The following is a 21,186-nucleotide window of genomic DNA, read 5'->3' as shown; positions in this document are numbered from 1 at the left end:
CTCTCCTCTCCTCTCCTCTCCTCTCCCTGCTCCTAACTCTGTTAACGTTGCTCCTAACCTCCTTTCCTTTCCTGTCCTGCTCCTAACCGTGCTCCTGTTCTGTCTTCAGGTCGGATGACAGCGACTCCTCTCTCTCGGAGGTGCTCAGGTAGAGATATCTGTCTGTCTCTGTCATTCTGTCTCTTCTCTTGCCTGTTTGGCCAGTCACTCAGCTGGCCACTCCTCCTTTTCTGGGGTGGGCAGAGTCGATGTGGAGCATGCTTTAACCTCATCGGTCCCCTCTCACCTTCCTCCAATCCCCTTCCACCTGTGTGGTGGTCTATTCCTGTGGTGCCCCTCCCCACTACTCATGGGATCTGAATGAACCTTTCGGTCTGGAGAGCTTGGGTTAAGTAATAACCCTTTTGGGTGAGGGCAGTTACATTCATTCAGGCTACAGAGGATAATGATTCTGAGAGGATAGCATCTATGAACCATTGACAGCACATAAATAGACCTTGTTAACATCTTAAAATTTTTTTGGTAACCCAGGGCTGAGTAAATATTGGATAGCACACATACTGGGTTATTTTGACCCAGCCAGTTGGGTTCCGTGAATAACCCAACATGTTGGGTTGTTAGGATTACACAAACATGGGTTAATTTAACCATCAGTTGGGTATTTATTTTTATCTTCCTGCTGGGTTGACCTAGCAGTTGGGTCTTTTTGAAGTAGGTTAGCGTTTTTTTGTCATTAATCTTGTTCTGGAGGCAGCTCTGCAGAGTGGTCACTAGCTGGCACAGTCACAAAGTCAATGAAATCAGATTTGAAGCCTAAACCTTAACCTTAACCACATTGCTAACCCTAATGCCTGAAGGCTTCCACATGCTTTGGTTAGGCTGGCGCTGACACCTAGCCGAATTGGAACAAGTGTGCTCACATACACCCTAACAATAGTACTGTTTGTCCATATTGAGACGACATTGCCAGTATACACTTCCTCAGAATAGTCTGAATTTGTCCGTTTTTGACAAGGAGATCTTAGCCGCACAATTTACGTGTTTGGTGCGGTATTTCTCAAGTGAAGAATGTGCATTGAAATAAGTTGTTTATATTTGAATGACGACAAACACTTCATTGAAGAATCTCAGAGAGTCCACACAACTATCTAACCAGTGAACATCACCGACGAAGTGGCGTAGACTTTGGATTCCGAACTTCGGTGCAGAAAACAGCTGAAAAGAACCTTACGAAGGACAAATCGAACAAAATGTCACAAAATAACGTTGTAATATATGTACGAACGGTTTCGGATGGGAAGCATGCGGACGCCTTAAACCTAATCTTAAATCATAACCAATGTTAACTTTGTAGCTGGCCCATCTAGCGGATATCGCTCAGTTCTGCCTCCAGGGCAAGATTCATGAGAATAAAGGTTCACCTGCCTTTTGCAACGGTTATCCTTAGGATATTTTCGGGAGCCATGGCTTTTTAGGGGTGTGGCTTTCAGAGATCTTATTGTCCACCCGTGAGAGTAAATGCCATTCCTGTTCATCATGTTACATTCACATACTGTAAATAAAAACGTTTCTTTACATTTTTGTTGTTGTTCCATTTTACACCTTCTTGTAGAATATGAACATGATTTATTACATATTATAATAAGGTGGTATCTATACCAAAATATGTTTTGTGTGTTTTATGGAACTCATACTTCTGTGGGCCTCATTGAAGCTACGTAAAATGTCAATGTTCAACCTAAAAATGTGATAACTATACAACAGAACAGATAAACAGGAATGACATTTACTCTCATGGATGGCTAAAAACAACGATCTGCTCTGACTGCTGTGTAGTGCCACTGTTTAAACTCTCTTTCCCCAGACTGTAAAATCGGAATTGCATTTCCACGCCGACGTAATCAATCAGTTTTTAATAACCCTTTCAGAAAGTTCAGAATGACATACCGACACTTGGAATTGCCCTAAAACAGTGGGCTGCGCCAACAATGAATAATTTAACCCTTGTGGGGGTGCTCTAGTTGATATGTTCAGTGGTTATTGCAGTGCCCTTGATTTGTTGTGGGACCACACAACTTGCCCTGAGCCTCACAGCTTTTAACCTGTAATAACCTGCCCATTGCAAACCAGGATGAAAATCCGGCAATTTTAGAATGACGACGAATTTTTGCCGACTTTTCTATATTGCCGGCAACAAAGCCTGTACTTTTAATCATAATAGCGGTAATGTGTTTTAAAAGCCCCGCCAATCCCCTCAGTATAAAGATCACCTTTCGTTCCGGCTTTGGCACGCATTAAATCATACACATTGTACACGTTACATTACACACAAAAACGACGTCAGCAGCCTGGAGTTTGACTGTAGCCAACGTCTTATTCGTCATAACAAGGTCATTGTTTACAAGGAATGGCGAGCTAAAAAAAATAGCTTACGGTTGTGAATGTGAGGGGGAAAAAAACAAGACAGTCCATTTTGTCTGAGACCTTTTTGACGCATAAAGATCCTATTCAATTACAAGAGGGGCCATCTCCTAAACGTTCAACGTTCCAGAATGGGGTGGCAGGCATAATTGGTCTGGGAGAAATCCGAACCAGTCTAATTGGAATGAAAGTCAGTAGAGACATAATCCTGATTTTAATTATGCAAGGAAATAAAAGTAATGCATGTGATGTATCAGAAATTGTGTAATAGAATTATTGTCAACCTAAAATATTGTCATATAATTATTATACAGTTTTATACACATTTTCTGTATAAATAGTATCTTTAAATATATGTGAACAGAACACAACAACAGGATCAAAATTGCCGGCTGCGCACAACATGTGTATAATACCCTTTACAGACAGACTACGGTATATGCTGCCTATAACAAAAACATATGTGGTAAAGACGAATGTGGTAAAGATGGGACTGTTTGAATCGGCTTCTTATACACATTGGCCAATTGTTTTATTTTTCTATTTTAAAGGCGACAATTCGTAAAGTCTGTCTGTAAAGGGTGAAAGTCTCCAATAATACAAGTAGATGACGGGAGAGAGGAAAGAAGGAAAAGAGGTATGTGGATATTTCGAGCCTGAAAACCCTCTAGGCTATTCTTAGCCAGTTGTCGCCGTCAACTCTCTCGGTGTCTCTCTCTCTCTCTCTCTCTCTCTGATAATCTAACATACGTAGAGATTGTAGAGATAAAGAAATAGACTTTCTAGATCAATCTCACTTATCACCGCTCTAATCATCGTACTGACAGTCTTATTACACCTCTCTGGTTTTCATCACATTTATACATAGATAATGGCATTATCATAGACGGATCTCTTATCTTATCTCATTATATGGGAAGCCAGGTTTGGAACGTTCAGAACCACACAACACACAGGCAATACCTTCCATTACATTCTATTAGTTCAGGATAGCAGAAATGGAATAACTCATGTAAGGACCCTGTTTTGAAAGGCTTTTGAGGCTTTTGAGGTCAGGTCCTCTGTTCTCTCCTTGGAATGAGCGATCAGAAAAAGACACGGGTGGATTGATTGGGCAGAGTGTCCACACAACTATCTAACCAATGGGAATAGTGAATAGAAGCACTCTTTCAGAGCCTATTGGCTCACTTGTGAAAGTTCCCCTGCTCTCCCTGGACATAAGGTTCATTCAGAAGACAGCCCTCTTATCCATAAACCCAGTGTCCAGTTCCAAACCAACAGATTTTGATTTGGAATTGGGTCGATATACTAGCCCTGTCACACCTAACCTCCATCCTACCTTTACCCCCTCCCTCCTCTGTGACAAGACAAAGGCCTGGTTCCAATCAACCACAGACAGAGAAGGAGAGGGGGTCTGATGTGACATCCCCCTCCCCCATTCTCTCACTCACCTGTCCCAGAAGCCTCTGCCTTCGCCTGAACACTGAACTGGGATTGGCTCAAAAGGGGCAAGGGCAAGGACCACGAGCTAGCTCACTCTTGATTGGTGGAGATGCTGCATGTACTGTAGATGCCACAAGTTGATGTTGTTGTTTTTTTATTTGGCTGTTGTTGAGTTCTGCTTCTTCTTTGGCGCCGTGAACCGCCGCCATTCTCTATCATCATTTGAATGAGCTGCACTGTGTTTCTGTAGAATTTGTCATTTTTGGGGGTTGTTTTGTGTTTCAATACATTTGCGTTTTCGAGACTATAGCTGACATGCATGCAGCTTCTCTTTCTCGCATCACTGTGATTGGCCTAGGCTGGTCTAGCAGCCGTGACATGCTGTTCACCTGCTTTACCCGCACAAATCACGCCACTACTATACATAGGGAGAGAGGGGAAATATATCCCTATGGGACAAAGGGAAGTGTGTGTGTGTGTGTGTGTGTGTGTGTGTTTGAGGGGTCCAGGGAGACAGATCTGTCCCAGTTTTGCCTTTAATCACTGGTCCCTTTATCCCCACTCACTCCTGTCGCTCTCTCTCTCTCTAGTCCCCCCCCCCTCTCTCTCTTTCCATCCATCCCTGTGTCTCACTTGGCCGGCTCCCCCCGAGTGCTCTGGCAGTGAGAAATTAAAGAGGGAGAGAAAGAAATAAAGGAGAGAGAGAGAGGGAGAGGTGGAGGGATAGAGAGGGAAGGATGGAAAGAAAGAGCCAGGCTAAAGAGAGAGGGAGAGAGAGAGAGAGAGAGGGAAGGATGGTAAGAAAGAGCCAGGCTAAAGAGAGAGGGAGAGAGAGAGAGGGAAGGATGGCAAGAAAGAGCCAGGCTAAAGAGAGAGGGTTGAGAGAGAGGGAATGATGGCAAGAGAGAGCCAGGCTAAAGAGAGAGGGAGAGAGAGAGGGGGATAGAGAGACAAAGGGAAACGGGAGGAAGAGGCTCCTTATCTCTGAGAGGTTTTTTTCCTTCACTGCCAGCCAGGAGATGGATGGTTTTAGACCAGGCTCTCTAATTGAGCTTCCACAAAAGAGAGGGATAGAGAGGAACGGGTGGGTACAGAGAGGGGGGGGGGAATGGGAGGGAGTGGTTATACCTGTTTATCTCCAGCAGGGGGCATGATAGAGCTGTGCTCCTTTTGACCTGGCTGGAGTTTCTAAGTCTGTGTGTTGCACATTTGTGTGTGTTCTGTGTGTTCATTTATTGAGGTGTGGAGCCGATCTTTTCATATTTGATGAAGTTTGTATGAGCTGTTTTGTATCTGTGCGGGGTTAGTGGTCTGTGTGTTAGTGTTTTGTGTGTGTGTGTGTGACGGTGTGTGTGTGCGTCTCCCTTAGGGGTGTGATCACTCCCACGGGGGGAGTGAAGGGGGGACGGACGGCGCCCCTCCAGTGTTCAGCCATAGCAGAGGGACACTCTAAACCTGTCCTCTGTGTGGACGCTACAGATGAACTGCTCTTCACTGGATCCAAAGGTACAACAACAATGTCCTAACTCGGACCATGGGTTGCCTTTTGTCTTTGGAAACAAACATAAATTGGTGAAAGCGATCATGTTTAACCTTATGGACTATCAGTCCTTGCATCCATTAGCTCCAGTCCCATCCCTTTATAGAACAACCAAGTGGCGGTGCTGCCAGTGTTTAGATGTTTTTGACCCGTCTCTTCTCTCTCTCTCGTTTCTCGTCAGACCGGACGTGTAAGATGTGGAACCTGGTGACGGGACAGGAAATCGTCACGCTGAAAGGGCACCCCAATAACGTGGTCTCAGTCAAATACTGTTCCTCCTCATGCCTCGTCTTCTCTGTCTCCACCTCCTACATCAAGGTCTGGGACATACGAGACTCTGCCAAGTGTGTCCGCACCCTCACGTGAGTGGCTCGCTGTGTGTCTTTCCACCAATCACAGCTCACCTTAACCACCCTCACTGATCAGTCAGTGCTACTCTGTAACAGTCCAGACATGTTTACGGCCAAGCTGAACGAACCAATGTTTAGCAAAGATCAAGATCTCTCTCTTTCTCTCCCGCTATCCCTCTCTCTCTTTCTCTCACTCTACCCCCCAACCCCCACATCGCTCTCGCTCTCTCTCTCGCTCTCTTTCTTCTCTCTCTCTCTCTCTCTCTCTCTCTCTCTCTGTCTCTGTCTCTCTGTGTGTGTGTCCTCTCCAGGTCTTCAGGCCAGGTGGTATCGGGGGATGCGTGTGTGGGCACCACCACCCGTACCATCACGGTGGCACAGGGTGAATACCAGATCAACCAGATAGCTCTCAACCCCTCTGGCTCTGTTCTCTATGCTGCTGCTGGTAACACCGTACGCACCTGGGACCTCAACAGGTAACAGAAGGACACTGGTTTTTAGCATTGTAACCACTGCTATGCAGCAATATATTTCTACTTTTGCCGTTGATTTAGCTTTGTATGTACGTACATTAGCTGTGCCTATAAAAGTTTTCTAGCAATACAAAAACTCTCTCTCTCTCTCGCTGTCTTTTTCTCTCTCTCCCTCCCCTCTTTCTCTCCCTCTGCCTCTCTCCCTCTGCCCTTCCTTTCTCTAGGATGATGGCATTAGGGAAACTGACAGGTCATATAGGCTCAGTGATGTGTCTCACTGTAGGTCAGTCTCTACTGGGCAAAGACCAGGTCATCACTGGCTCCAAGGACCACTATGTCAAGGTACTGGACACACTGCTATGCGCAGTGGCGCACACACACACACACACACACACACACACACACACACACACACAAGCACACAAGCATTTCCATTGTACCCCGTTACGCAGGCTATATCCTGATTATCTACCCTTCCCCTGAGGTGTGAACTGGCATACTTCCTGTTGTGGATTCCTGTTGGAGTGTGCAACCATGTTTGTCTGCTGTTTGGTCATGTTTTCTGACTACTGTCCTGTTTTTTTTGTGCCAGGTGTTTGACGTGGCAGAGGGCATGCTACACACACACACACACACACACACACAAGCACACAAGCATTTCCATTGTACCCCGTTACGCAGGCTATATCCTGATTATCTACCCTTCCCCTGAGGTGTGAACTGGCATACTTCCTGTTGTGGATTCCTGTTGGAGTGTGCAACCATGTTTGTCTGCTGTTTGGTCATGTTTTCTGACTACTGTCCTGTTTTTTTTGTGCCAGGTGTTTGACGTGGCAGAGGGCATGCTGGGTAATTTAGGCCCCGCCCACAACTTTGAGCCTCCGCACTATGACGGCATCGAGTGTCTGGCCATCCAGGGAGACGTTCTGTTCAGCGCATCACGAGACAACGGCATCAAGAAGTGGGACCTGGAGAACCAAGAACTCACACAGGTACGCTCTTAGGGGGGAAGGGTCCTCCCGCCTTCACCATAGGAGAACCATTTGAAGGAACCTTTTTGGTTCCATGTAGAACCCTTTCCACAGAATAGCCCTTTTTTCTATGAGTGTAGAGGGAGGGAGGGAGAGGGAGGGAGGGAGGGAGGGAGGGAGGGAGGGAGGGAGGGAGGGAGGGAGGGGGACTGTGCGTGTGTCACGGCACCGTGTGGCAGCGGTAATTGAATGTCATTGATAGCAATACTGACGGTATTGGGGAAAAAGGAACGTACTGCTACAGTGCATGCGTGTTGATGAATGCTTATCTGTCTACAATGTGGTCAGCCTATAGCGGCAGGAGTGAATCCTGTGAGGTAAAAAGCTGCCTTTTTTAAAATATAGGCCTTGTCTTTACCGGCTCAGCTCAAAGGTCTACAACCCAATCGATATCCTACTAGGGGCCAGGGGCCATAGTAGTGCACTATATAAGGATTATGAGGCAGCCAAAGTGTTAGCTCTGAGGGACAAGTTAGTACTGTGTCATCCCCCCAAAAAAATATTTGCCATGAGAGAATAGTCAACATTGTAGAGCAGGGTGGACAAGTATATCGATAGCTACTGAGTAGGGCTAGGGGATACTTACTTTGATCATTTGTTTATTGAAATAACTTCAGTGCATTTCAGTATTTTCAAATCATGTTTCCCGAATCAACTACTTCTATTGGAAAAACATTATTTCAATGACCCAACAGACCTGGGTTCAAATGCATTGGATTATTTAAATATTTGTATTGGAATATACATTTACATTACATTTACATTTAAGTCATTTAGCAGACGCTCTTATCCAGAGCGACTTACAAATTGGTGCATTCACCTTATGACATCCAGTGGAGCAGCCACTTTACAATAGTGCATCTAAATCTTTTAAGGGGGTGAGAAGGATTACTTTATCCTATCCTAGGTATTCCTTAAAGAGGTGGGGTTTCAGGTGTCTCCGGAAGGTGGTGATTGACTCCGCTGTCCTGGCGTCGTGAGGGAGTTTGTTCCACCATTGGGGGGCCAGAGCAGCGAACAGTTTTGACTGGGCTGAGCGGGAACTGTACTTCCTCAGTGGTAGGGAGGCGAGCAGGCCAGAGGTGGATGAACGCAGTGCCCTTGTTTGGGTGTAGGGCCTGATCAGAGCCTGGAGGTACTGAGGTGCCGTTCCCCTCACAGCTCCGTAGGCAAGCACCATGGTCCTTATGACATCCAGTGGAGCAGCCACTTTACAATAGTGCATCTAAATCTTTTAAGGGGGGGGGGGTGAGAAGGATTACTTTATCCTATCCTAGGTATTCCTTAAAGAGGTGGGGTTTCAGGTGTCTCCGGAAGGTGGTGATTGACTCCGCTGTCCTGGCGTCGTGAGGGAGTTTGTTCCACCATTGGGGGGCCAGAGCAGCGAACAGTTTTGACTGGGCTGAGCGGGAACTGTACTTCCTCAGTGGTAGGGAGGCGAGCAGGCCAGAGGTGGATGAACGCAGTGCCCTTGTTTGGGTGTAGGGCCTGATCAGAGCCTGGAGGTACTGAGGTGCCGTTCCCCTCACAGCTCCGTAGGCAAGCACCATGGTCCTTGTTGTGCTGTGCTCACTTGAACAGGACAATATACACCTGCCTATTTATTTGAGTATTTTTAAATACATGGCAATACTTTCTGAGTGTATTTTCACATTTATTCCCATATTCAACTACTTGTGTTAATCAAAATACTTACTTTCAACATTGTCTTTGAAAGTAATTGAAGTACCCTAAATAGTATTTAAACCCAGGTCTGGTGTGTGGGCGTGCGTGCATTCATGTAAGTATCTTAGTCAAACACCCACAGTAAGCCTCCGTGGAAAGGATATCTGTGCCTAGTTTAGCCATAGAGGATCATGTGCACTGAAGACAATACTTCTGTGACTGTGTGCAGGTGAAATTGTATATTTAAACTAAACTGAACCCCCCCACAGCAAATCCCCAACGCCCATAAGGACTGGGTGTGTGCGCTGGCATACGTTCCAGGGCGACCCATGTTGCTGAGTGCCTGTCGGGGAGGCATGCTGAAGGTGTGGAACGTTGATAACTTCACCCCCATAGGAGAGGTCAAGGGTCATGAGAGCCCCATCAATGCCATCTGCACCAACTCCCGGCACATCTTCACCGCTTCCAGGTAAAACACGACTAACACATGATTAGAACCATATTATAACTTATTATAACTTTTCTCCGAGATGTATTCTTCACTTCATATCCAGGTATGACGTTACGCCACTGGAAGGGTAAAGTAAATATGGTAGTTGGGGGGGCTTTCAGTGGATGTAACTGCACTATCAGGGGCATATTTCACAAATATATTTCATTACATGGGTTATTGTTAGATGATTGTTAATATACTTGTTGTTTGGCATCACTCTGCTAGAGAGTTTGTCACATTAATGATAGACCTTATTGCAGCAAATCTATTCGAAAAAGTTACTCTAGAACAGTACATTCTTTCTGAGAAGATGCTATGACTAACAAGAAAATGTTGTTGACTGCAACACAGAACATTGACTGGTGTGCATGAGGCATTCATTTTCCTTGTCAAGGATAAATATTTCGGATATCACTCAGCCGTACACAACTAGTCCCTTGCTTGGTAGAGCTCAGCTTGATGCACGCGACCAGGCGTATCATTGGCATGTGCAGTATGTCTTTCTTCTTCCCGGCATGGCATGGAAAACGTTAGCAGACTGACAGGACCATATGGTACGGCGGTGAAGTGCACGTACGACATCACTAGGATTGTAGATTGAGAGGGGTTGGCATGGATCTGCTTCACACGGCCAATAATCTCTGTCCTCCCTATACCTACCTCTTTTCACCAACGCCTTTCACTTTTCATGCTTAATGCCCTTCCTGATCCATCTGAATACACCTTCACTAAACTAGTACCTTGTCTTCATCTTGTACTTAACCCACTTTAACCTCTCCTTTTCCCTTCTCTTCCTTATCCTACCTCTCTCTCTCTCTTTCACCTTCTGTACAATGTCCACTTCTCCTCCCCTCTCCTCCTCATCCTGCCCTGCCACAGTGACTGCAGGGTGAAGTTATGGAGTTATGTCCCAGGTCTGACCCCCTGTCTACCGCGACGGGTTCTGGCTATCAAGGGTCGCGCCACAAGCCTCCCATGAGCCTTCACTCCGACTCACAACCCCGCTTCCGCTCTCCTCTGGTACTTTCACTCATTCTCCTTCTGATTCTCTTCATCTCTCCGTCCCCTGTTTTCATCTCTCTAGAGCCCTCTTTCTCGTGCTCTTTTTTAAAAATGTTCTCCCTCTCTCTTCCTCTCCCTCTCTTTATCTCGCTAATGCCCTTGCCCCATTGGCAGTCGGTGCCATGTAAGATGAGGGAGGATTTCTTTTTTTTTTCATGAGCATGGCCTTATTTCTATTACAGGAGATTGGATGACTATCATTCATATTCCATTCACCCAGTTCAATTTAACAGCGATAGGTTTAGGCTACTACATGATACTTGTATTTTCCTTGTATCCATCATGAGGTTGCTACAACCGAGCCTATGAATTAAAGTTTACGTAGAGAATTTTGAGTAATCAAGCTGACAGACAGTGACACATTCAATACCGCCTGGCAGACTCTTGCCTGCATCTAGCTGATCTAGGGAGTAATCATTAGTCCAACAGTTGCAAATGTGAATTTCTGTTGGTCATATTTAGTTTTTTTTTATCCCCGTTTCATTCCGGTTGCTTCCGTTTAAGAAACCACATGAAAACAGCGTGATCAAATCAAATTTATTTATATAGCCCTTCGTACATCAGCTGATATCTCAAAGTGCTGTACAGAAACCCAGCCTAAAACCCCAAACAGCAAGCAATGCAGGTGTAGAAGCACAGTGGCTAGGAAAAACTCCCTAGAAAGGCCAAAACCTAGGAAGAAACCTAGAGAGGAACCAGGCTATGAGGGGTGGGCCAGTCCTCTTCTGGCTGTGCCGGGTGGAGATTATAACAGAACATGGCCAAGATGTTCAAATGTTCATAAATGACCAGCATGGTCGAATAATAATAAGGCAGAACAGTTGAAACTGGAGCAGCAGCACAGTCAGGTGGACTGGGGACAGCAAGGAGTCATCATGTCAGGTAGTCCTGGGGCACGGTCCTAGGGCTCAGGTCCTCCGAGAGAGAGAAAGAAAGAGAGAATTAGAGAGAGCATATGTGGGGTGATCACTTTGCTCATTGTATATATAATTCCTTCTCGCATCTATCTATCTATGCGCTCTCCTCCTCTCACCTATTTCCTTCACTTGTGGACTTCAGTACACAACAAATCAGCTGTCTCTGACCAGGCGAAAAAAGCTTTCCAAGCCAAACCTTCATATCATGACCGCTAACCGCTACACACAGTCTACATCGTTGTCACATAGTCAACATAGCTACTAGAACTAACACGTTAGTAAACCCGCTATCTACAATCATGCAGTACAGTGTACAGTCAGAAAGCAGTTTAGCGGTTACACAATAAGAATAATTAACACAATACCATACGTAGTTCATAAGGGCTTATTTTGTGGTCCTAGTTTTACCCTAATACAGGGGCCTGAGACTCGTATACGTCACATTGAACCAAAACCACGCCCATCATTATCATATTTACCAGCATGCTCTATTGCAGGTACATTTAAAAAAATGTTTGTTAGAATATTTATGTGTATATGTAGAGTGCATTCGGAAAGGATTCAGACCCCTTGACTTTTTCCATATTTTGTTATGTTACAGCCTTATTCTAAAATTGATTAAATTGCCTTTTTCCCTCATCAATCTACTCACAATACCCCAGAATGACAAAGCAAAGACCGACGTATTAAAAATGTAAAAACAGAAATAGCTTATTTTCATAAGTTTTCAGACCCTTTGCTATACGACTCGAAATTGAGCTCAGATGCATCTTTTTTCCATTGATCATCCTTGAGATGTATCTATAACTTGATTGGAGTCCACCGGTGGTAAATTCAATTGATTGGATATGATAACGTCCCACAGTTGACAGTGCATGTCAGAACAAAAACCAAGCCATGAGGTAGAAGGAATTGTCCGTAGAGCTCCGAAACAGGATTGTGTCGAGGCACAGATCTGGGGAAGGGTACCAAAACATTTCTGCAGCATTGAAGGTTCCCAAGAACACAGTGGCCTCCATCAATCTTAAATGGAAGAGGTTTGGAACCACTAAGACTCCCCCTAGAGCTGGCCGCCTGGCCAAACTGAGCAATCGGGGGAGAAGGGCTATGGTCAGGGATGTGACCAAGAACCCGATGGTCACTCTGACAGAGCTCTAGAGTTCTTCTGTGGAGATGGGAGAACCTTCCAGAAGGACAACTATTTCTGCAGCACTCCACCAATCAGGCATTTATGATAGAGTGGCCAGACAGAAGCCACTCTTCAGTAAAGGGCACATGACAGCCCGCTTGGAGTTTTCCAAAAGGTACGTACCTAAAGGACTCTGACCATGAGAAACAAGAATCTCTGGTCTGATGAAACCATTATTGAACTCTTTGGCCTGAATGCCAAGCGTCACGTCTGCGGGAAACCTGGCACCATCCCTATGGTGGATCATGGTGGCAGCATCATGCTGTGGGGATGTTTTTCAGCGGCAGGGACTGAGAGACTAGCCAGGATTGAGGGAAATATGAATGGAGCAAAGTACAGAGAGATCTTTGATGAAAACCTGCTCCACAGCACTCAGCACCTCATACTAGGGCGAAGGTTCACCTTCCAACAGGACAACGACCCTAAGCACACAGCCAAGAAAACGGAGTGGCGGCTTTGGGACAACTCTCTGAATGTCCTTGAACATCTCTGGAGAGACCTGAAAATAGCTGTGCAGCGACGCTCCCCATTCAACCTGACAGGATATGAGAGGTTAGGCAGAGAAGAATGGGAGAAACTCCCCAAATACAGGTGTGCCAAGCTTGCAGCGTCATACCCAAGAAGACTCGAGGCTGTAATCGCTGCCAAAGGTGCTTCAACAAACTTCTGCGTACAGTTTGAAGACTTATGTATATGTGATATTTCAGTTTTTATATAAAAAACTGTTTTTGCTTGGCATTATGGGGTATTGTGTGTAGATTGACGAGAAAATACAATTGTATCCAATTGTACCCATTACTGAAATGTTTGTTCCAGTTTAAATGCCTTAGGTAGTCTCTTTACAATGTTCCTAACCCAGGCACCGGGTTAGTGCCTGGGTTAGGAATGCAGGTAGCAGGTTGCAGGTGAATAAATATCCTAACTGTTGTATATCCTAACTCTGGCTGATTTCCAATAGGAATTACACATCACTTTGCAAGCCAGTATAATGTGACTTGCACACCTGATGTGGCCTGTAAACCATGAGTTTCAGGCCATTATATTGCACTTTCAGAAAAATAGGTTTTGATTTGTCCTAAAGGGGTACAAACACTTGTCACTATAATGGTCCCTTGTAAGGTCATCCTTTGTAACTTTTTATTTATAAGTGCATAATTGTAGCCCAGTTCATACCTCAGGCCATGTCAGGCCTGCTAGTAGGGTTGCAAAATGTTGGTGACTTTACCAAAATTCACAGTTTTTCCTAAAATCCTGGTTCCGTTTCTAGGAAACTTTCAACCAGGATTTCTGGAGAACCTGGGAATTTTTTGGAAAGTTACCAACATTTTGCAACCTTACCTGCAAGTCACATTATGAGGAAACTACCTATGGCAGAGGTCGGCAACGACATTATGTGATCGTGTCTCAATGTCATCAAGGTATGAACTTATTATTATTTTCAAATATCCAACAGTTGGTCATCTGTTGCTCAGTTGGTAGTGGATGGTCCTGATAGTGGGATAGATTCTCAGGACCACCCTATTTGTAAAATGTATGCATGCACAACTAAATTGCTTTGGATGAAAGCATATGCTATATGGCATATTTTAAATATAATCTCTTTTTGGGCTTAGTGGCGGTCATTTTTCTGTGTTAATAATTACTCAAATGAATTTCCGGCCCCTAGACCATCCACTCTGGCAAAAATCGTCCCACGGCCGAATCTAGTTCCTTACCCCCTGACCGGCATTTAAACTGGAACAAACATTTCAGTAACAGGTGCAAAAAAAATTACCAACTGATTTGTGTAGCAGTAGAGTAATCGCTCAATGTACATGGACAAACATGGATATTGAAACAAACAATTCTAAAAATCTGCCTGCAGTAGAGCATGCTGGGAAATTTGATATTGATGGGTGTGGTTTTGGGTAAAAGTGATGTATATGAGTTTCAGGCCCCTGTATTGGGGTAAAACTAGGCCCTCAAAATAAGGCCTTAGGAACTACGTATGGTATTGTGTTAAATATATATATATATTTTTTTTATGATCACATATCCGCTTAGGATCTCACTTGGTGCAGTCCATTGGGCTGAAAATTAACAAATGCAACAACCATGTCTCTGGACAATAGCAAACACAGTCATGTGTGGTACTGGTAAATACTCGAAAGGTGCCCTGGGAAAAGGCTTATAGCCCTACACCAGAACTTAACAATTCCTGGCCTGGAAGGACGAAACATTCAGGTTTTGGATTTTTATATGGTTCTTCAAAGAACCATCCCAATTTATGGTTCTTCATAGACCCTAAAATGGTTCCTCTATGGCATCACTCTCAAGAATCTTATTTGGTTCCAACTTGCACCTTTATTTGTAAGAGTGCACGTAACACTAACAATAATTATTATTTTAATTGGGTCCTACCTACAGTACACACACATACATGTGCACACACACACACACACAAGCAGACACAAACACACACGAGCACACGCATGCACACACACACACACACACACACCGTCCCTTGCCAACATCATCCATGTCAATCATCCTACTATTTTCCACTAATGCTACAGTAACACGGTGCCTCTGCAACACACTTCAGTGAGCCCTGCTAGCAGCCTGATGTTAGGAGGGATTGAGGAGGGAGAGGGAGTGTTATCGTGGGTATTAAGACCGCAGTTAGCTCGGCAGACACACGCTTATGTGACAGCAGTTAGGAGGTAGTGCTCGGCAGGCCATGAATGGAGAGGAGATTAAGAGTAAATTGTCAACTGAGCTGGGAGTTTCTTAACAGGGAAAAGAGAACAGAACAGCAGAGAAGATACGTTGATTCTCTTCTTAACTTCCTAATGCAATTATAGTATTTTACAAACTTCAATTGGAGCTCTGTAGGGTATAACAGGGGACATGTGGTGTTTGATAGAGGGGAGAGAAAAACAGAGAATTATAGAGCAAGACATAAAGAGGGACAGAGGGATGAGGGTTTTGGTGTTTGCTCTATCTTGAGGGGAGGTTGTGTGTCACAGAGGAGGACGATGTTTGATGTCTATTTTGGAGCTGATTCCTTTGTGCTCCGTAATTGGGGAAGGAGTAGGGGGTAGCGTGTGTGTGTGTGTGTGTGTGTGTCATCTTTCTGTGAACTGTAGGTTTTGATGTCTTGTCTCTCTGGTGCTGTGTGGGAGTCACAATGGAACTGTTTGAAGATGCTGGCAATTGAGTCACTCTTTTCTTCCCCCTCTCTCCTCTCTCTCTGCCTCTTGCTCTTGTTCTTTTCCTCCCCCCTTGTATTCCTCGGTCTCTCCCTATCTCTCTTGGTCTTCTCCTTCGGCTCTCCTTCCCTCTCAATGTTTCTCTCGCTCTCATTCTGTGTCCCCCTGGTCCTCTCTCTCTCTTTCTCCCCCTTCATCTCCCCACCCCCACTCTATTTCTCTCTCCATCTCTCTACCCCGCCATCCCTCTGTCTCTCTCTCCCTCCCTCTCTTTCTAGTGATATGACAGTGAAGATCTGGTCAGCAAAGGTGGGGAAGAAGAGGTGACGTTCGGTCGGAGCGTTATTGTGACATCATTATCTGCGGCCATCTTTACTGAGGGCCTTCACCACTGACCTCTGACCCTCTCACCTCAACCACCTCAACCAATCAGGTGTGACGCTGCAGGACTTCACGGTTACCAACCATGACCGGGACGACCGGTGTGGATGACGCGTCGTCGCAAAGTTCAGCCTCCTCCGGAAAGATCCTGATGAGGAGTGTGTCTTCAACTGAAAGGCAAAACGGGAAGCTTGAGAGTTTTTGCCTTTTCTTGTTTCTACTGCCAATCCAACTGGAAGTGCAATTGAGGTGTGATGGGATTTGGACAAGACAAAACCTTTATTGTGCCAGATAATGGCTGTGTGAGGACAAAAATCAGAATGCCCATGGGACGTTCATAGACACAGCTACTGACTGATTCATCTACTCTCCTATTTATTAGTCATTCAATGAAAACAAGGTCTCCCAGAGGTGAACTGACCCTTGGAAAACACCATTTCTGAGCCAACTAAAGACTATGTTTCTATCTTCAGGGCTGTCTGTGTTTGATTGTCTACTGGCTGAGATGAACCAACTGGAATTCATGTATAGCAAAGGGGGCTGAGAGAGCGAGTTGTTCAGTATACATGCAGTATGTATGTTGAAACCACTCGACAGTTTGTTGAGAGTTCACTTCAGCCCTTTGTGATTCCCTGTCTCTTCATCTCCATGGATGGGTTTTCTGTGGCCTCTACCTTGGCTGCAGGCTGCTGAGTCTGCACTGAGAGAGCCTAGCAATAATAACATCACTACTAACACCAGTCCTGGAGGAACACACACACGCACACACACACTGCTGTGTTATCAGGGTGGGAGTGCAGGAATAATAGTATTATTCACACTCGCACAGACACACCAACCCCACCGGACAGCGGTATCTCCACAGGTGCCAAAGTTCAAGATCGTTATCTCTCCTGTCTCTATGCGGCCGGAGACTGGCCCGCGTCCCACATGGCACCCTACTTCCTATGAAGTGCACTACTTTTGACCAGGGATTAGGGTGCCAGTTGGGACTCGACCTCTCTCTCTCTCTCTCACCGAGGCTCTCAAGCGCTTCAATAAGAACCCCCCCCCCCCCCCGGGAAGCCACCATCTCAACCGCTCCTCTCCTCTCACCCTGTGAGTCTGGTATGCTGTGCGACTCCATTCTGAGCTTATTAGCTGTTGTAACTTCTGCAAAACTGGGTTTGAATCACAGGAGGTTGGTGGCACCGTGATTGTGGGGGACGGGCTTGTGGTAATGGCTGGAGTGGAATAAGTGGAATTGGTATCAAACACATCAAGCCACATGGTTTGTTTGATGCCATTCCATTCGTACCGATCCAGCCGTCATGAGCCGTTCTCCCCTCAGCAGCCTCCACTGGTTTGAGTACTATTTGAAATCTTTCAAATATTTGTCAGTATTTCTTCTAGCCTGCCTGGATTAGCCAGATGTGGCCCATGATGCCAGGCAAGCTCAATCAAGCACCGATAAAGTATTTGGAATTTCAAATAGTATTTGAGCCCAGGTCTGAACTGATGAAAACTGTAACTGCAGACACCGATATAGATCTAGTTCTGCGCCACAGAGACAGTGGTGGGAGGGATGGTGATGCTAGCTAGGCTAATTGGCTGCTGTGTTAGCAGGTGGTGATGAGTTATGCTGCATGAGGGGCAAAAGTCTGATTAAGTAGGTCAGGACAGGGGAAGAGCGCTTGCATCCCTATTGGCACCCTATTCCCTGCATAGTGCACTACATTTGACCAGAGTCCTATGGGCCCTCGTCAAAAGTAGTGCACTATATAAGGAATTTGGTGCCATTTGGGACGCACACTTTACCAGATCTTTATTTATTCCATTCAGTAGTTTTAAAGAAGGAACCCTTCCCTGCTGTGTGTGTGCCTTTGGGGTAGTGTGGGGGCGACGCCTGGCTTCACACACACACACACATGCTTTTAGGTTATCCATCTTGCTTGGCAGGGCTTGGCTTCCTTCAGCTCTGAGATTTACTGTCTGCTAAGTTAAACATATTTGTCTTCTAGCCCTCCCGCGCACACACACACACACACACACTCATGTGGCTAACCACTATCTCCAGGCACCGTTGATCAGAGAATCTTCCCTCCTAACCCTTTTAGAAGGGGACATTCTAATCAATTCCCACTGACAATGTCACAACGTAGAACATTCCGAAGAAATTGTGAAATTCTCACACTCCTCCCTGAGGATCGGAAATATCTTTAGATGCCTAGTGAGCGACTGAGCCACGTGTAACTCGCAGCATTTCTTCTCCTGTGAATATATCTAGTTGTTATTGAGTGCACTTTATCTGGTAAAGACTTAGAAACGTGTGCACTGCACTGTGATCAAATGGATGACGTTAGAGGAAGGGATTGGTGGTCCAATAGAGCAAAAGAAAAGTATCCCAAATGAAATCTACTGCAATGAGAATCTCAAATCATGTCTTTTGTAGAGCTGTCTTTGAAGACTGAATCAATGGTGTCTCTCTTACGAGACATGTGGATGCTGCTAAACATGACGTAAATAGTTTGATAAAGAATAACATAAGACATAAGATGACACAATCACGTTATTCTGAGCCTAGGTTTAGGTCTGAGTTGAAGGTAGAGGGAGTTTATACTATACACAGATCCAGTTTTATAGTCTCTGTATGTAGCCCATAACGCCTTGTTTTTAAAGCCATTTGAATGTGTTTAAGGTACAATCGATGTTCCTTTGTCTTAGAGGAATATCTATGGAATATCTATGTAATCTCCATCGACTTTTAGGACTTCTTTAATAACATCAAACTATCATGCATTTTTTGTTGTTGTTGTTGTTGTCGACTCCCTTCTTAATATTGTATTTTCCAAATCCTCTATCATGTCCCTTGGAGGACCAGGATGTTGAACACCCACAGCTGTGCCAATCACCTATAGCTAGCTAACTATGTGGTGCTTTACTCTGTTCACTGTTCCAGGATCAGCCTTTCTACTCCTTCGCTCAGTGTGTTTCGCAGTAGCTGTTCGAGGAAGCTCTGTGGTACCTTAAAAGCGCTTTAAAGGTGCCCCTGCTTGTGCATTTGCTGTAGAACAGAGCTGCGTGAACATAGCGGTTGTGATGGTAGGAGAGGAGGAAGCCTCAGAACCATGAGCAGAATTAATATTCCAACCGAATGTTCAGTCACACTTTATTTGGATAGTGCGGATAGTCCGTCTGTGGTCATACCATCAACAAATAATCTGTTGACCGGCAACTGCTTGCTAAGGTTAGGTTTAGAATAAGGGTAAGAGTTCATTTTTGGGTTAGGTTAAGGGTTAGGGCTACTAGATAGTTACTGATCATCTACAGATGGCCTATCTGAAATAAAGTGTTACCGAATGTTCTAATTCGACGTCACACAGGTGCTGTTTTAATTCCGGAACAGGACGCCGATGAGAACAATCAAAATGCTCACCTCGTAGTCTCAAAGGGTTAACCACACAGCCAAATTAGAACCCCTCTCCTCTCCAGTTGGAAGAGCTGCTACTGACCGAGCATGTCTGACAGCCATGTCCACCCGCTATAGATTCCTAGGCTTCTTCTCTCGTCTCCATCGGTACCTCTCTTGTTGGCTGGATCACCTGTATACAGGTGTATTATGCTGTCTATCGGAGGGGAGATTTGAGCACAGTTATTGACTTCCTGGTTATCCGGCGCCCCGACAAAAAGTCGACTGACCCCGCGTGCAGATATGACCGTCTGTATATCTACCCGAGCTTAAACGTTCACCTAATTAGAAAATGAACCACTCAGCCTATCAGCTCCACGTCTCTGCCGCTTGCATCTGCTTTGGCTCTAAACACCAGTGATTCTATTATTTTTTAGCAGAAATGGTCTGTGAATAAAGTGACCTGACGCGGAATGGCAACAAACAACAAAAGCGTCTAACGGTGCACTTTGGCTGCTCTACTAGTGGTCTGGATCACTCGTACTGTAGATGTGCTAAGATTGTTAAGAGCCACGTTGCTCACGGAGGCTCTGGGAAACACCTTGTCTACTAAAGATACATTTGTAAGAAATGTATCTAATATGTTCTGATATCTAGGCCTAATTCAAACACTGACCAGAGCTGGTATGTGTAATATTTTGATTTGCTGCTCAGAAGTGCACACAATTAGAGGTCACACGGAGGGATGGCGTCCCGTTGTCGGCTCTGTTTCTCTCTATTTCTGTTTCACAGGTAAAGTGGACAGTAAACGTGTATCTGGTGGTATCTGTGAACCAGGGTCAAATGTCATACCAGGTGCCTTTTATTTTCACAGGCTCTTCCCCCTACGGACTACTGTAAGTGTTTGTACAGATAACATTGTGTTTCTTTTTCTTACAATGTGCATGTGACCAAATACCATGTAAAATACCTTGACATTTAAAAACTGTAAGTAGATGTATTGTTTAATGATGGATCAATAAAACGTTCCTTCAATTAAATAAAAAACTTCAAAGAATAAAATCGGTGGTCTCAAAAGTACTCAAATCTTAAGTCTTGAAAGTTGTCTTTTTGCATTAAACTTCAATTGGACTTCAGTTGAATGACTAATTGTTTTTTCAAGCTGTCAGTTTGTGGAAACAAAGCAGCTCTGCGGTGAAATACAACAGATGTGGGTGGATGAGAACACTATTACTGTGTATATATATATCTCTCTCTCATATATATATATATCTCATCTCTCTCTCTCTCTCTATATATATATATATATATATATGAGAGAGAGAGACTCCTCTCCGATCCCTCCGCAGTCGCATCTTGGAGTGGCAGCATCTTCATTTCCTGTGCAGATTGTGACCGTTAACTGGTTTGGGTAGAGCTTGCCGAGGGTGCTCCACTGGAGAGTCTGTCGCAGTGATGTACGGCAGCCATTACAGCTGGAGTAGGAGGACACCACTTTATACTGTTTCAGATGCCCCCACAAACAGACACACGCGTGCTCGTAAATAGACGTGCCACACACACTCCCTCTTTGTCTCTCTTCCCTTCCATCAATAATACATTCAAAAGGTGAACCAATGTTCATTGGCGACATATGCGGAGC

The 21,186-nt window shown here is 45.0% G+C and overlaps 1 protein-coding gene across 1 annotated transcript in view; it reads left to right on the top strand.

The window, feature by feature from the left end:
* LOC115135492 (kinesin-like protein KIF21B) overlaps window positions 1–20,624 on the top strand; it is a 126,076-nt gene extending 105,452 nt beyond the window's left edge. Inside the window, 8 exon segments of the mRNA XM_029670259.2 lie at window positions 5,234–5,370; window positions 5,586–5,766; window positions 6,066–6,230; window positions 6,452–6,569; window positions 7,049–7,219; window positions 9,193–9,392; window positions 10,296–10,436; window positions 16,054–20,624. Coding sequence (XP_029526119.2) covers window positions 5,234–5,370; window positions 5,586–5,766; window positions 6,066–6,230; window positions 6,452–6,569; window positions 7,049–7,219; window positions 9,193–9,392; window positions 10,296–10,395 — 1,072 coding nt within the window. The 3' untranslated portion in view covers window positions 10,396–10,436; window positions 16,054–20,624.
* Window positions 20,625–21,186: the final 562 nt, after the last annotated feature.

Source organism: Oncorhynchus nerka, linkage group LG2 (assembly GCF_034236695.1).
Source record: "Oncorhynchus nerka isolate Pitt River linkage group LG2, Oner_Uvic_2.0, whole genome shotgun sequence".
NCBI lineage: Eukaryota > Metazoa > Chordata > Actinopteri > Salmoniformes > Salmonidae > Oncorhynchus > Oncorhynchus nerka.
This window is presented reverse-complemented; position numbering and strand designations above follow the sequence as displayed.